The sequence below is a fragment of the Rhea pennata genome, chromosome 4 (genome assembly GCF_028389875.1).
Source record: "Rhea pennata isolate bPtePen1 chromosome 4, bPtePen1.pri, whole genome shotgun sequence".
Lineage (NCBI taxonomy): Eukaryota > Metazoa > Chordata > Aves > Rheiformes > Rheidae > Rhea > Rhea pennata.
In genome coordinates, this window is record NC_084666.1 from 32433001 (window position 1) to 32449272 (window position 16272).

The 16272-nt window shown below is 37.3% G+C and overlaps 1 protein-coding gene across 6 annotated transcripts in view; it reads right to left on the bottom strand.

Moving 5' to 3' along the window:
• The window catches only part of MTUS1 (microtubule associated scaffold protein 1), a 120104-nt gene that overhangs the window by 50604 nt on the left and 53228 nt on the right, over positions 1 to 16272 (bottom strand). For 5 of the 6 annotated variants that reach the window (XR_009958401.1, XM_062575642.1, XM_062575639.1 and 2 more), the window contains one exon: positions 15030 to 15077. Coding sequence is in view for 5 of the 6 variants with exons in the window: in XM_062575642.1 (XP_062431626.1) it covers positions 15030 to 15077 (48 nt within the window). In the remaining variant the exon portion in view is untranslated. Of the gene's footprint in view, positions 1 to 2823; positions 3289 to 15029; positions 15078 to 16272 lie in introns of those variants that run through there. The other variant, XM_062575643.1, reaches the window with a different exon arrangement.

The following is a 16272-nucleotide window of genomic DNA, read 5'->3' on the forward strand; positions in this document are numbered from 1 at the left end:
GCTATGAAGGTTAGACACAAGGCAATACACTGAATGACCTTAAAATACACTTTAAATTTTACAACAAGTTTCTTCAGGTTTAATTCTCATTCCTGCAAAACTCTTATTGCATTTGTTTTCCCCTTACACATGCTGTATGCTTACGTTGCAAGATACTTGACGGTACTTCAAGTATTACAGTTACCTTAACACCTCCACGTGGACAAGGTAAGACGTAAGCTACGCAAACACACTTCAGCCCAAGACTGTGGTGATAAAGCTAGAATAATTCAGTGTCAGTGCAAATAACTGTCTGCCCAGCCATCATATACATTGTGAAGAACCAAGGCAAGCTTGTTGCAGAAAATCCTCAAACCAAGATGAAAACCTAAGAGCAAGTTCCATCCTCCTCCTCTCAAGACTGTTTGCATCCTAGCTTCACAAAGACACTGTACCACAAACTGTCAACCAAGACATAACAGATGAATCTTGACCTATGCTCCTCTGCTAAACTATGTTAAAACTCTGCATGTGAATAACTGACATAAATATCTCAAGGATGCTCTACAATCATGGAAGGTGCTCTGAGTTGTTAGAAGGTAGCAGCGAATGAAATCCATGAAAACACTTATCAAAATGCAATGCACATCAAAACCAGAATTGAATGATGCTTTCATAACTCTCTCATACACAGTATCATGTATTCCTGCTTGAACCCTGAAATTCCTTTTTCCAATTACTTCCTCATTTATTGGTTGATATAGCTCCTCGTACATTCTATTTCTCATTGCTTAGGTGACCTACGAAGGAAGCCACATGTCGTTTTAATAAACTACATTAAGTACCATGAGGAAGCCTTTTTGTTTTTGCAGGATCTATATGAATGTCTTAACAAAAAACAAACAAACAAGAAAACCCTCCAACCCTATGTGTTCTGTAGTATACATTGTCATTGCCTGATCTACTGTTGTAGAGCTTTATGAACCTGAAATAACCACCAGCAAGTTTCAGTGCACTGTTTTGAGAAACACAGCTTATCTATACATACTTGCCTTCTTCCCTACAGCATGTGACCTGGTTTTCCAGATGCCCTACTTTTTTGGTATATTCAGCACTAACCAAACACTGGTCAGCTTTTTGCTTAACCTGCTGACTTCCTGCAAGACATGAGGACAACAAAGCAGAAGGGGCATACCAGGCAAAGAATTTATGTACTTTTAGTACTATTCCATTAGCTGAATATAACGCACATCAGAGAACACACACACAAACACACGCGCGCGCGCACACACACGCACACAGAAGGTCTATTCAGCACTTACACAGGGAGGGATGCCTAACTGAAACACATGGCTATTTTACATGCTGTATTTAACAGAGGGTTCCAACAGACTGGTTTTATTTTTTATATCCACTAAATGAAAGCAACACACAAGTGGATTCTCATCATTGTAAAGTTACCTTTGTACATGTAATTGAACATATTTTTATTTTTTTTAATTGATATAAATTTTGGTAGCAGCTAGTGAGCACATGGAGGACTGAACATTTTTCCCCCTTGCTCCTTTATGATATTCTTCCTGGAATATGTGAAAATTTCATGTTTTTAGGAATATCAAGGATTTAGGTATACGCAGAAAGAGCATCTCATATAGGAACTTTCATTATCAAGAGTGTTTTGAACCTAGCTTAAAAGACATACAAGCAAATTGGAACCAGCAGCCAAGATTTTATTTGGATAGTCAGCCTACATTATGTTCATAATTGATTTTATCACCTGGAGAAACTCAAACTGACTTTACTTTGCTGGAGAAAGATAACAACAAGGAAAACATTTGAAGCTGCTATATGAAATGCCAGGATAGAAAGGAAAGCCGATTGGTAGAACTGATCTCCAAATATATCAGCAAAAAAAGGGTGGTGTTCAAGAGAATAAGGAAATGCTTGAGAGGAAGAGCTTTTGCAAAACTAGTTAATGCAGCTGCTTGCTCCTCCTTAAGCAAAATGTAAAGCAGCAGTGTGGTAGAGAAAATAAGGTTTTTATGCAATATGCAGATTGCCATAGTTTTCTCTGGATGTCATGTATCCTAGCAAAAAAATACACACATGTATGTACATATGTATGTATATATGTACATACATGTATTTCCTGCAACATGCTCGAGGAACAATTATTTCCCACTCCAAATTTTTGCTTTACTTGTTTTACCTCTCACTTAAAATCAAAATCAGGTCATGTGCAGCTTTACATTTTTTTTTAACGTACATTCTCCTGAATGTCTCTAAAGCATCTGAATGAAAAATTTGTACCTTTTTAGGTTTGTATCAACACAAATGAGCAAAAAAGTTTGCTTGTTCTACTTACAGATAAGACATGTTTAACATTTATATGACTACAGACATCTACTTGTAAACATTTAAATATTTCTTACAGCCACAAGCAGAAAAACATTGTGTGACAGCCTGCATTCATTCCTCCCTCACAGGAGGAGCTTTCAGCAGATAATCATTTTAATGATCAGATAAATATTTAATGGCACCGACTTCCTGATTCTATTTTTGGATCTGTGGGAGGAAAGAGTAAATTTCAATTTGAATTTCATAAACAGAACACCCATCTTCCAAATTAACAGTTCAGTTTGGGTATGTGCACACACACAGAATTTAAGCTCAAGCTTTCCAGTTGCACAGAATATACAGCTATCTTGCTCAAAAGTCACACTTCTACATGAAATTCAAGAACTTTCATACCCAAAATCATTTTATTTACTATAAATAAGCTGCTGTTGAAGTAAACAAGATGTCCCCCATGCATATGCTAATCACCATATTAAAAATACAAACCTGTATGAAATATAACAGTGCTTTTCTTGTAACCAGAAGGTAGTCGAATGTTTCGGAGCAACCCCTTTGCGGTCAGTCGTACACGCATGTTGGATAAGGAAAATTTCGGGGACCATAACATGTCTTCAGTGCAATTGGAAGATAAGCAAGCAAGAAACAGTCTCCATATACTGTTACATGCTATACTTTTAACGTATCCCTGGAATTCAAGCAATTCTTGCTTAAAAAAGTAAAATAGAATAAAAAACAAAAAACCAATCAGATCTCCATGCCTTTGCCCTTATTCCATGTGCACAAACAGAATCAGAAAAAGCAGATATGCACAGTGTAGATGCTGCTGGCAGCTTCTTCCCACCAGATGTTGTAGAAACAAAGCTTGTCCTCAAAATAAAACCGACTTAGCGATTCAGAAAACCAACAGCCTCTGAATTACATCAGAGTGTTCATGCTTGAGCTGCTATGGGACTCAGTGGGGCTGAGAGCTAGAAGAGGAGAAAAGGGAGGAGGAGGAAGTGGGTGGTCTCCCCAGCTGAATATATCATCCAATAATGTCACAGATCATATAATTATTCTTTGGAGACTGTTAGGGAGAGGATTACTTTAATATTCCTGAAGGCATACTCCAGCTCTCCTCTCCTCTCAGTGTCACTGTAGATCATTTCAGAGGGCATTTTTTGCAGTTTCTTTTGACTGACTTGAGTTTATCCAAACAGAATTATCAGCTAACATTTTCTACTAGAATTTTTCAGCTTTAAATATTATGTCAACATTTACAGTCTTAAATCCACAAATAATTCTATTCTGTAAAACAGTTCAGTACTTGAGGACTGCTTAACAAAAGTACTATTTAGTTTGGCAGCTCAGCATTGCAGATGCTTCAGTTTATCAGCATAGGAACAAGGAAGCAGGCATCCATTTCACATTAAAACAAAACTCTTGCCAGTCTTGCCAGTTGGATTCTGGATGTACCCAAACACTACAGCAAACAAGCAGTGCTACAGAAGTTCCTTCAAAATAGATGCTCTCTCCTTATTCAATTAGCCCTCAGGGGAAAAAAAAATGTTTTTCACTATTAGATATATATGCAAATGTTTTTACAAACACATTGGTCCCTCCCAGCTGCCACCAGCAAAAAGATTAAAACAAACAAAAAAAACTAGAGAACAGAGAAACAGAGTCTTCAAGCAATCACTGTCCATTACAGAGATATCAAAACACTACATTTTTGCCTATGACCACGAATTACAAATATATGCTGCTAAGAAATATATGCTGCTAAGCACTACAGACTTGCATTGACCATTTTTCTGTGTAAAGCACAGTTCACTACTTTGTCCAGAATCAGTAGCTGCTTTGGTGACCAGTCGTAAGCCTAGGGACGACAAGTACTGCCCAAGAATAGCCATTCTGGGACACAAGACAGTAACAGCTCGTATTTTCTTACTCAGGTTGCTTGCAGATTCAACTGAAGAGCTTCCACAGCCTTTGTACCCCTTTAAAGGCAATAAAATTAGTTACTTCCCCTGCCTCAGTCCCTTGCTTCTACTACTTCATCAAATCATGGGTAATCTTTTCCAGCATCTATCCCTCTGACAGTTTTTTGAGTTCCAGAATCCATTAAACTAACTTGCTCTGAAGCAAGTATAACCAAAGCAAGTACAATCAGACTGACAGGTTGCATCCCTATGGTACCTTACCCATCCTCCTCTCTTACCATATATCTGTATTTTAATAGCATGCCTTACTTGCTCAAGAAGCACAGAATTTTCAATTCTCTAGTGTTTATATACCGCATCAACTAGAACTAAAAATAGCTTTTTTAGTTCTTGCTTCATTCTCATCTCTAACATCTCACAAACTGGTGCAACGAAAACAAAGCAGCTACTTGTAAGCACTGCAAAAGACCTGCAGCCCTGCATCAAGAAAATCAGACCTCTGTAGCAAACTGCCACAGAATATCACTGAACGCCTTGCGATGGTGGGCCAAAATATATTTCCCAGCACAGTGATGTACCACCAACTTTGAAGTACTTTAACTACTCTTTAGTCTTTGGTCCTCCTCTTCTCAAAATCATTCACAATAAGTACAAAAGGCAGTAAATTAACTAGCTTTTTTGTTCGGTTCCCAGGGCAACCTCTGCACACAGGGGGGCTTGCATGCATGCAGTTCCTGCTATGTTGTCATCATGCAATCTTTCTAGCTTGAGGAATGTTGGCATTAACAACACCTGCTTGCCTACCTTTCCAATGGCCTGCATTTCTAGATCCCTCCCTAATCCAGCACAATAATCAAAGGAAGCACTTTTTTTGTGTTGGAAGATTACGGACTTTATGCTTAGGAACAGTTCTCAGCAATAAGCCAGAAGGCTTGTTAAAAGACATCACAGTAGTCTCACACTTTAAGCATAGATCATTATCCATCTCTTCAAATATTAGATCACTAATCAGATCATTTTGACAATAATGTCAGCTCTTCCCAGAATAAAGGCATCCTTAGACTTTGACTGAGCCTACAGTCAGTCTCCAAATGTTCCTCAAACTGCAGCCCATATTAGCTTCTCTTGCTCACAGGGAACCCACACCTCCCATTTTTCTTGAGCTCTCTGCAGCCCATTTTATCCACTTCCCAAGGAGAGGACTGCTCTGTGAAGTCTGATGGAGCAAGCAACATATCCCACAAAACTCCTCTTTCACTGTCCCTCTTCCCCATCCCTAGTTTGAGTTCAGATAGACCATGAAGAAACAGCTATACCATAGGATATCTTTTTTTTTTTTTTTTTTTCCTTTAAATCTTCTAACTAGGGGGAAAATACTTGAAAATACATTTTGGGGGCCTTTGAGGTGGGAATCCTGCTAAATCTTGCAAATCTGGAATAAGTCTGCTTTATACAGAAGCTGGATCTGTCAGCATTAATAAAAAGCAACAGAAGCATTTCGGTCCCATCTAGCATCCAACATTCAGAGAGCTCAGACAAGCAGTCAGTGGGAAGACTGACCATCTCTATATGAATATTCCTTATGGGAGATGAAACTCACAGAAAGGTTCCTCCAATCTAGTATCTCCAGAACTGTGTTACACCACAGTGGTGTCTGTGCATCTAATGTTGTTGTTTCCTGTGCTGAGGAAAACATTGCCCCCTACTCCATACCTGTACTGTTAAGACCATTTAGTACCTACTTCTGACAGGGTACAAGATTAGGAATGTGTTCCATAAGATCCAAACTAAGCACGACAGGAACATGCATGCATGCTCTACACTTGATGCGTAATGAGGATCACAGAGAGGTCTATTTGCATCTTGACATCAGATAAAGGAGATGGAAAAGAGGATCAGAAAAGAGCAAAATAAAATAGGAAATGATATACATCATGTATAGGAGAAAAGGATAGATAGCTTTTCCTTACCAGCACCATACTGTCCTCTTCTCCCCAACTCCAAAGGGGAAAGAGGTGATCAACACAGACAGAGAGGCTCTTCCCCATAACAATCACACAAGTCTGTTTGTGCTGCTAAATGCATTAATACCTGATGACACTGTCAGATTGATGGTGGGTTTAGACCTATTTTAATCCCAACACATCTAGTGCATCTGCCACTCCCTGGTAACACTAGCAATATGATAAGGATGGAGCAAAGGACATCAGCATCTGTAGGTTCTTCAATTCAGCCTCCTAAGGCCAAGTCCACAGTTATTTGTATGTGTTCCTGCTGCCTCTGTTCCTCTTTCCACATACAACAAATCACCAAGAGCCACCAGAGCAGGACAAGTGCCATAGCAAGCAAGTCCAAATCATAAACTAGATCTACAGATCTGAAAATGCCAAGCAGAAAACAACTGGCTTCATGTAATAAGACAGCATGGTCAGAGCTGAGCAGATGGGTTTTACTGGAATGTTTTCATGAAGGAAGAACTGAAAGGTGATTGCTTATGCAAAAAGAGAAGTGAGAAGCAGGATCCTACTAGCAGCAAGAGTCATTTGTGCCCTAGTTTTTATTTCCGGAAAATTATCACCTCCTTCCCCTTTTCCTGTTACTGTCTTGCTCCAGGCAGCATTCCACTTTGAAAAGCTAATCTTTCTGCAGGCAGCAATATACGCCGGCATGCTGAGAGCTGCTTGCTGTTTCAGAACTTACTTTAAGCCCTAATACTCACTTAAAGAATAAGAGAGAACTTCTTCCCTCCTTCAAGCATGAACTAAGGTTCTAAATAATTTAGATTTCTTCTAGTACAGAGAGGCTTTTAGCCATCATAAGGTCAGCAGCTTTTCAAAGAGATAGTGCAGTGAATTTCCAGGCAAACAGCTTCAGAAGTCAAGCTGATCAGTCTCTCTTTTATGTCCAGTGGTGACATTTATGTTCTTCGCAATCTTTTTCAGAATTGAGAATAGCAACAAAATCCCACAGGAATCATTGCTTTTAACTTCTGACTTAAGGGAGAAGCCAGTTATATTCCATGTATAGGACATCTCTAACAAAAATGTCATTTTGGAAGAATTGCTCACAATAACAATCCTACAGTGCTTAGAATAAAAATTATTACTAGACACAATGCAGTTTTGTCACTAATATTAGCACAACATGCCTTAAAATATTAGGCTTCAGTGATCTAGCCAGAGGTATAAGGAAAAAAAAAAAAAAAAGGAAAAATACCCCCCTGCCTCTGGGATAACACCTTGAAGTTAAAAGTCCCAAAGAATTATACTATGGCTACAGTGTCATCTAATTACTCAGTTTACTGCAGTCACATAAAACACTGTACATAAACCAATGCACTTCAGAGTCAGAGAGGACAGGAGGAAAAAGAAAAAAAGAGAAAAGACTTGGAAACATCAGATGAGATTCATATCTATGTTTAACTAGAGAGAGAAAAGACACAGATACTACAGAAAGCACAGCTCTAGGATGACATTTTCAAGGAGGCAATATAATTCAGCATAGCACGCAGCGATTAACTGTGAAGAATAAGAGGAAAACAGTTTGCTGTTGGTATGTTACGCTGATGGTCAGCCAAAGCTCTAAAGTCACTTAACAAAAGCGGGAAGCTCCTCCTCCTCTTAGCTAGTTTTTAAATATCTGAACTCTCACTATTTTATTTTTTTCAATTGTTCAGACAATAGTAACAAACATGCCAGGTCCAGCTAATCCTTACAACGCTGTCTATAATTTAAAGCCACTGTGACAGACTTCCAGGCTAGAAAACCCTCGAATTCCCAAAGCTAGGAGGTTTTCTTAAAGCATCAGTTGGACTCAGGTGTTACATTTTGCGCACCACCATTTCAGCTGCTCCCTCTGCTCATTTATTCAATATTCAAACAAGAGAAATAACTGCAGCACTGTGTTCTTCTGTTGCATAGGTTATTACTGTGAAGCATCAAAGAAACACCACGGAAGCGAACTACAAGCATTCCTTCCCAACATCAAAACGGATACCACAGAAGTGAACTGCAAGCATGCCCTCCGCAGGAAGCCTGCGTACCTTTGCGTCATCAGCAGTTTGGAAAACGGCTAGGGAACAAGTTTCTTACAACAGCTTGGAGTCAAATAATAGCAAACATGTTTGAAATCTCTAACTTAAAATCCCCCAAATAGGTCTTTGTTTTTAAAAAGTGCTTACTGAAGAAACAGACTTGGTAGCGTGAAAATTACTTGCGTTAGGTTACAAAAGGCCTTACGGAACAAGCTCTGCCACTGTAGGGAAAAAAATAATAATAAAAAAATCAATAGGACCCACTTCAAATCCTTGGTAGTGGGGGTTGTAAAGAGATCCCACCACCTCCAGTGCACCAGTTCAGGAAATTTCCCAGCAAAATATTACCACTTGAATAGAGCTGGTCCACGAGTTACCCTACTTCATAGCAAGTCTTCAGGTTTCAGAAAATGATTAAAAAAGTGGTGAAGAGTGTTGATTTTCAGCAAGGAACAAAATACAACCTTCCCAAAGTATTTATTTTCAGAAGATTAAGTTTGGAAAGAACACTAGGGAAATGCAAATTCACTGATGCAGCCACTTGACCTTTGAAGACACTGTTCTGGAATACATGAAAATTGAGTTCACGTGTCTTGGTTTTTGCATCCCAGATTATATTCTGGCAAATGTATGACCTTAGGAAAACACTGCATACAAGAAAAAGCAGCACAAGTGCAACCTAGTGGTGACATTAGTTTTTAGAGGAACATTTTCTAAGCACCAGTAGTAGCCATTTTACTTGGACTTCTGAAGCATGTTAGTGTTCATTCAAGGAATTAAATCTTTAAATTGACTGTCATACTACATACTTTTCATAATGCTGCAAAAATCTAATCAAACAAGTAATAGATTTCAAAAGTTATTCCAGACTGATAGATATTCCTAATTCTTCAAAATAAAAATCAGTGCATCTCCCACTATATCCCCCCAGTGAACACATGTAATAGGAGTAAGCTATCCTACAAACAGCATACTCGCACAGATTTGGATTAATTCTGTTTTATGTTTGTATTTATTTTTTTAAGATTACAGAAGGAAGACAAGTTTTTTGGTTGTGTGTGTGTGTGTGTGTGTGTTTTTTTAATAGTCAGCTTACATGTAATAGCTATACCACTTACCACCTAAGCAGTTTAGCTGTCTGTTTTTAAGAACATTCTTGATTAGCCTGAAAGCCTTCTAAGGCTCAACCACATGAGATAGTTTGCTACTGGTTTGTCACTCTGATGGTCAACCAAAGCTCTAAAGTTGCTTTAAAAAGTGGGAAATAGTCTTCCTAATTACTGGAAAAAAATAATGAGAGATTTTAGATATTTAAAAAGTAGTTCAGATAATAGTAATAAACATACCAGCCCCAGCTAGTCCTTACAATGCTGTCATTCAGATGGTCCTCATTGTTCGCAGGGCTGAAAAACATCTAAAAAAAATACTACAGCTGGCTCTTTATTGCAGCTAGAAAGGGAACAAAACACTCCAATGCACAGTACTAGCATCTGTAAAAAGAGGTTTAAGATTGATCTTTCTGTTCATTTTCAAGAAGTACGAATAGAAAGTTATATTCTTTGACTGCTAGAATTTCCAATCTATAAAATCTTCACTATGTTTAGTAAACTAACACTGGAGTTAATGTTTCACCCCACAGAGTTTACAAGGCTTTCCAAGATTTTCTGCTAAATTTCCAGGCTCTTTAGGAGAGAGTGGGAAAGAAAGAGAAATAAACAACTCCAACCTACTTACAAAAGCTGAAAATCTTCATAACATGAGAGACTGGGAATTCCATTTCAACAAATCTGTAATGAAATTCCTGGCTAAAACTACTCAAAGGCACCACTTTTGGAATATGGAAGACTTGGACCTAAATCCTCCTTACTCTGCCTAATTTCAACAGGCACTTAAACACTGTTTTTCTATAACCTGAGTGCTCAAGTGCTAGACAAACCATTAGCTGTTAGAAAGCAGGATCTCCCTCCTGATTTTAACCTCACTGCAGAAGGTTCCCAGTGTAGAACACTGAAAAACTTGAAAATGTGCAAGATATTTGCACAGCAGTTTCCTGAATTATTAAGGCAGTATTTCTCATACCCTAGAGTAGGATGTTAGGAAATTCCAAAAGAAAAGTAGAATTGTTTCAGCAAGAGAAGTTTCACTTCATTAAAAAATTCTACCACAGAAATCTTAAATTTTAAATTGCCATTTAGAGAGCATTGAAATATAGTTTGTTAGAAATTCTCCTGCAGAGCTTGACAACAAATATTCTTTATCAAAGATTTTAAAGTAGTTTAATATCTTTGGGATTTCTTGTGTGAAAGGAAATTCTTATGCTCTGAAAATTAATTTTGCTTTCAGTAAACTCGCACCTGCAAAGTTGAGTACTCACAGGGGGCGAAGGGGGAAAAAAATCTGCCTATCTTTATGTTCCAGATACAATCTTGATATAAAGCTTATATTATAGAGCAGAAAAAAAGTTTATTAAAAGTAAATTCTAAGATAAGGCCAAAGAGGAGCACCCAAAGTGCTGAAACGTAAGCAGTTTGCTCTGCTTTCTACATGTTTTGTTAGCACCACAGTTTCATGACCAGTTTATGCTAGAATTGCCACTAAAAGCACAACTCTTCCTGTCTTATTTTTAACTCAGACAAGTTCCCCAATTCTACTTGCTCTATGACCATACTTGTACTCACATATACATCAATTTCTTTTTAAATCTTCACACAACAAGTACACTGCTCGCATAGTTTCTTCTACCATCTGCAAACATATTAACAGCTTTAGTCTGACTATGAAAGCAGAAATAAAGCTAATAAGCTACTTGACTAGATAACTCATCAGTAGCATAACTTGCCACGTAGTGCTGAAGACTAGCTATTGGGTCTTCAACAAATGCTTTTATCAATTAACTACCTGACACTCATAGCAATATTCACCAGCATGCAGAAAGACAACCTTCACAGTATTTAAAGAAAGCTGGCACACTTCCATGTAGAAATATTTTCATGACAGATTTTAGAACATGAAAGCATTTTTGTTGTTGTTAAAAAATCAAGGACAGTTATCTAGATTAATCTCCTGTTTTTCCAGGCATTAAAGGTGAGAATATTTTGTGTGGGCAATCATAGAATCTACCCTTTAAAAACTGAGGAATTCACAAGATAAGAATCAACATATGCTAACTCTAATTCCTCCACAAGCTGACAGTACACCCTCCTATCATACCCTTTTGCACGGCTAACTAAGCCTTACAGCATGCCTCCATAAATCAGAGTATTGTGTTAGAAAACAAAGAATCCTATCCCAATGTAAGAATTTCTCTGAGAAGTCAGAACCCACCTGGAATAATGTACTCCAAGAGAAAAATGCACGGACTGCTGCAATTGTACCTTATTCTTCATCTGAGCTTGATCAGCACTACTACTCACTTTTGCGGCAAGTCACCTGACTGAAGTTATTCTGCCCTCCAATATTCTATTTCTCACAGATGACTAAACTACAACAAGGAACCTTTAAACCTCTTCTTTAAAAGGCTAAGAGAACCGAATTTTATCTTTCATGATGAAGCATGTTCTCCCTTTCTTCAGTTTTCATAGCTTCCTTAGCCTTCTTCAGTAACTAAAGCCAGAACAGATACTAATACGCATGTTCCACAACTGTACAAAGAGGTATTGTTCTTACTTGGTAACACCTTATGGGTATATCCAATAGTGTTGTGCTAAGAGCATGAGTAACTTCTTATTCATAATAAACCTCATGCCTGTTTCAGAGTCTCTGCATGCCATAAGCTCCCCAATAAGTAATTGCTTGCTTTAGTCCTACAATGAGAGCTTCACCTTTGGAAGGACCAAAAAGGGTATTTCCTTTTGCTCAGCTTATCTAATATCAGGTGCCACTGTTCCGTAACTTACCTTTAACCTTCATGCAATAAAGGACTGGAGATCTAAATATTCACTGTGTATGGCAACCGCAGAAGTAATAAAACTTGGTCACCCAATTCTACCAGGGAAGTTGGAAAAAAACAGAAAGAATGCACTAACTTTATGCATTCTTAGAGGTAATTTTGCATCTAGTTCAAAATTACATCTCACAGGAGGTAGCATTTACATTAAAACACTGAGCGTACAAATATATTCTCATTTGAAGTTAGCAAATTAATCATGCATGCAACAAAATGTATTTTTCCCAGTGAATAAATTTTGCCTTAGCAATAAAGTCACAGCTGTAGCAATAAGTAACACAAGTTGTGGAAACGATCTGGTCTCCTGGAACATCCATTTGTTTCCAACATCCATGAAAACAAAAGGTTTCAGACAAAAGGAGCCTTCACGAACAAGGCCTGAAAAGCTCAGAAACACAGTCTCTTCAACTCTGCACAGAGCATTGCATCTTGCTTTATATCTAACCAGATTCTGGCTTTACATTGTTGCTGTAAATGACTACAAAATGGATAAAAGCGCAAGCAGTCAGAAAACAAAAATCAAAGAAATGCCTGATTTTTTTCATTCATGAAGAAATGATAAATGCAACATTAATAACTGAGCTAGACACTTAACTAATGCATAAATATGGTAATCAACTTTTTATAAAAACTCTGTTGCAAGAAATTATAGTCCTGACTCTCCAACAGAACACATGAGCCAGACAGGCAAGTGAGGTTTGGACCTCTTCATTGAATGAGTTTAAATTATAGTCAACAATGGCACTGTAATGTAAGAACAAAAGCTTTAGATAGCTAAAATCATTAGAACAAAAGCTTCACTATAAGAATAAGGCTACTAGAAAAAAAAATGTGCCTCCTTTCACATGGTACTAGCTGGCATTATTTCAATTCATTTCTAAGATCCTTTGTCTTTTCTTAAAATATAAGACCTTGTACTGCAGAACATCCAAACAGCTACACGGTATTTTTAATCTGTTGTAAAAACTATCCTCAACTGCAAAGATGAGGAACAGTTTAACCTCCAAAAAAGAAAAGTTTTGCATGCTATATATTGGACAACATACTAATACTCTGCACAAACTACAAAATTGAGAGTCTAACCTATCACCCAATTTTGGGAACTGATTCTCAACCCAGGAAACACCGCTGAAGTAAACACTTAAATGTAGCTATTCAACTGGCAAAAATAATGTGTTAAAAAGCATTTACTAAAGTAACACTAAGTATTATGGCCAATTTGCAGTTATAACTATTTTTATAGTATCAAATACAACACCTCAAAGCTACATAGCCACATTCTTTATTAGTTTGGAAAAAATGAATCATAAGAAAACTACTAAACTAGACAAAAGAAAAAAAGAAAAGGAAAGGGGAGAAAGACACTAATTGCACTTCTCTGTTGAAAATAAAGTGAAAATGCCATAACAGATTTTGAAAAAAGTTGTATTTTAAGATCATCGTGAAGAAGTGGAAGAGGAATTTAATTCCTAGTCCAGATATACACTTTGTTGCTTACTGTTAGTCTCTTCAAACCAACTAATCAAGACAGTTAATTTGTCGGCAGCATTACTCTCTACACATTTTCATATACAAAAACTACACATACGAGCTCATGAAACTCAGACTCAGGGCTATACCTGAATTACTGATGCTTAGTTGGAAGAATGTTAAGAGTAACAAACATGATAAGCACTTACACAAAGCTTTATACTGGCTACTCGACACAAATCCTGACTGCTAACAGAGGTCTCAAGTACTTGATTGATATGCAGACACTTGACATCCAATAGAGTAAAGCATTAGACTCATGTTGCAACTACAGGAAATTAAAAATATACTGCCACAATATCAGAATTGTAGGTCAGAACTGTTTTATCCAGTCGTTCCAGAATCAAATTCATACCATCTGGTTGGCTGGAGCATCTCTTCAGGAAAGACATCTGCTATACACTTATGGGACACTGGGCTTTGCAATGATCCTCAGCATCTTTCAAAAAGTGCTTTTAATTACAAGCAGCTTTTAGTTCAGCAAGTACACCCTGATACTGAGGAAATCAATTAGACTCCGAATCTTTTCAAGAAAGTTGGTAAACTCATTTAACTAGAAACCTCGTCTGAACACTATCTCTTGGCACAGAGAAACTAGCATCAAGCATCCTGACCTGAAGAAACACAAAACAAAACCAGCATGAAGTCCTTAAAATGCTGCCAGATCTTGGGGTGCCATCTGCCAATTTATCAACTGTCATTTCTCCCCTGCCATACAAGCAGACGTCAACATATTTAGATAATTGCAACTTTTCAAGTGTAATCTACAGTGACACACAAACTGCTGCCACTAAAAATCACAAGGGTATCTACCACAAAAAAATTAAAAAAAAATAAATAAATAAAAAAAAAAGCTGTTCTGCACGGTTCTTCTATTTTTTAAACCACAACATGAGTTTCAATGATCATTTCAGTGTGGTTAAACAGCAAAAACCACATCCAAGTTTTGCTGCTATATGTTTCTTTGTTACTGTTAGAACTTCCTTATGCTTCAGTGGAAATCACCAGTGACAGATACCTATTCTAGGAGCTGAGTAGACAAAAGATAATAAGCAGAAGGAGAGAAAGGAAGAGAGAAAAAAAAAAAAGAGACACCCACCACAAAACTTATTCTCTATATCCATGGAAATTCAGATCAGTGATAGTTTATGGCATTACTTGTTGCAAAAGTATTCTTCCAAGAAAGAAATCAATATATTATGTATATAACCACTTTAAGTTGCACTACAGGCATATTTAAAAATACATCCAAAAAACTCACCAGAACCAAAAGAAGATAGGCTTTGGGGTCCATTTCTCCCAGGAGTACCTATGATTTTCAGAAAAGAAAACAAAAAGCAGTAACACTTCAAGCAATCTACCTCTATTAATATGCAAGTCAGTATTGGGGGCAGTGAGGTGGGTGGGTGGGGGGAGTCTCTTCAGCATCTTTTCACATCACTATCTCATCAGCTACACAATCTGAACTTTTTGTGTGTGATGGCTGACAGTATGTTTGACAGTAACACTTGACAACATGAGGCTAAACTATTTGGAAAATGGACAGTGAATTCTTATTAAGCCAAACAATTTCTTGCACTATAATATCATTTTCACATAAGTCAGGAAGCACTGTTTTATTTTACCCAGTTCATATAGGACCACAAACATTAAGAAACAGAATTATCTGTAGTGACATCATTGATACTTTTTTCCAAGTTACTCCAGTTACTTAGATATCCTTTTTACAGATAAAAATAACAGCACTCTCAAATGTGCTACCAATCAAGTTAAATATAAATGAAAACTTCGAGAAGCTTCATTTATCCTTACTGATTGTTTCAGAGCCACAAGTAAATTGACATTAAAACTTTATTATTTACAAGAATATGAATTAAATGAAAGCACTCTTTGGGACTGCTAGGTATAAATGAAAAAGTTAGGTGCAAAAGTTTATAGAAGGTCCATTTACACCACCTTTTGGATTTTGCTTTTCTTTACAAACAGCCTGTTTCATATTGAAATACCTGCTGTAAGGTCACAATCTGCATTGCAGAATTACTACACTTTTTCCCCTCACCTCAGTCATACAAATGAAATCTTGCTCCCAAAGAGAAAATTTTGTGTTTTAGGACTTGCCTGAAGATTCAGATATATTATTTTGATTCTGGTAAAAGCTGCCAATTCTAAATGACAATTAAACAAAACAATAACAACAACAAAAAAAAGCATCTGAGGCAGAAATAGAAAGTCAATTCCATATTATCCTAAACAGTCAAAGTTTAGTAGTAAATTTGCACAAGAATCTTGCTTAAACACAGGAACTTCAAGAAAGCAAGTATAGGTTGCATCTTGTAAGCATTTGATCTTAAAAGTAGGTAGCAGAACATCACTTAAGGGACACTATCCCGTGTTTTGAGTACTCATAGGACCTACGCTTCAAGCACAGTGGGCATATAAAGCTCTTATTTTTCCTCCTGCATAAAACAAATATGTAATAAATGTTTCTGCAGAGTCAGTCTCCA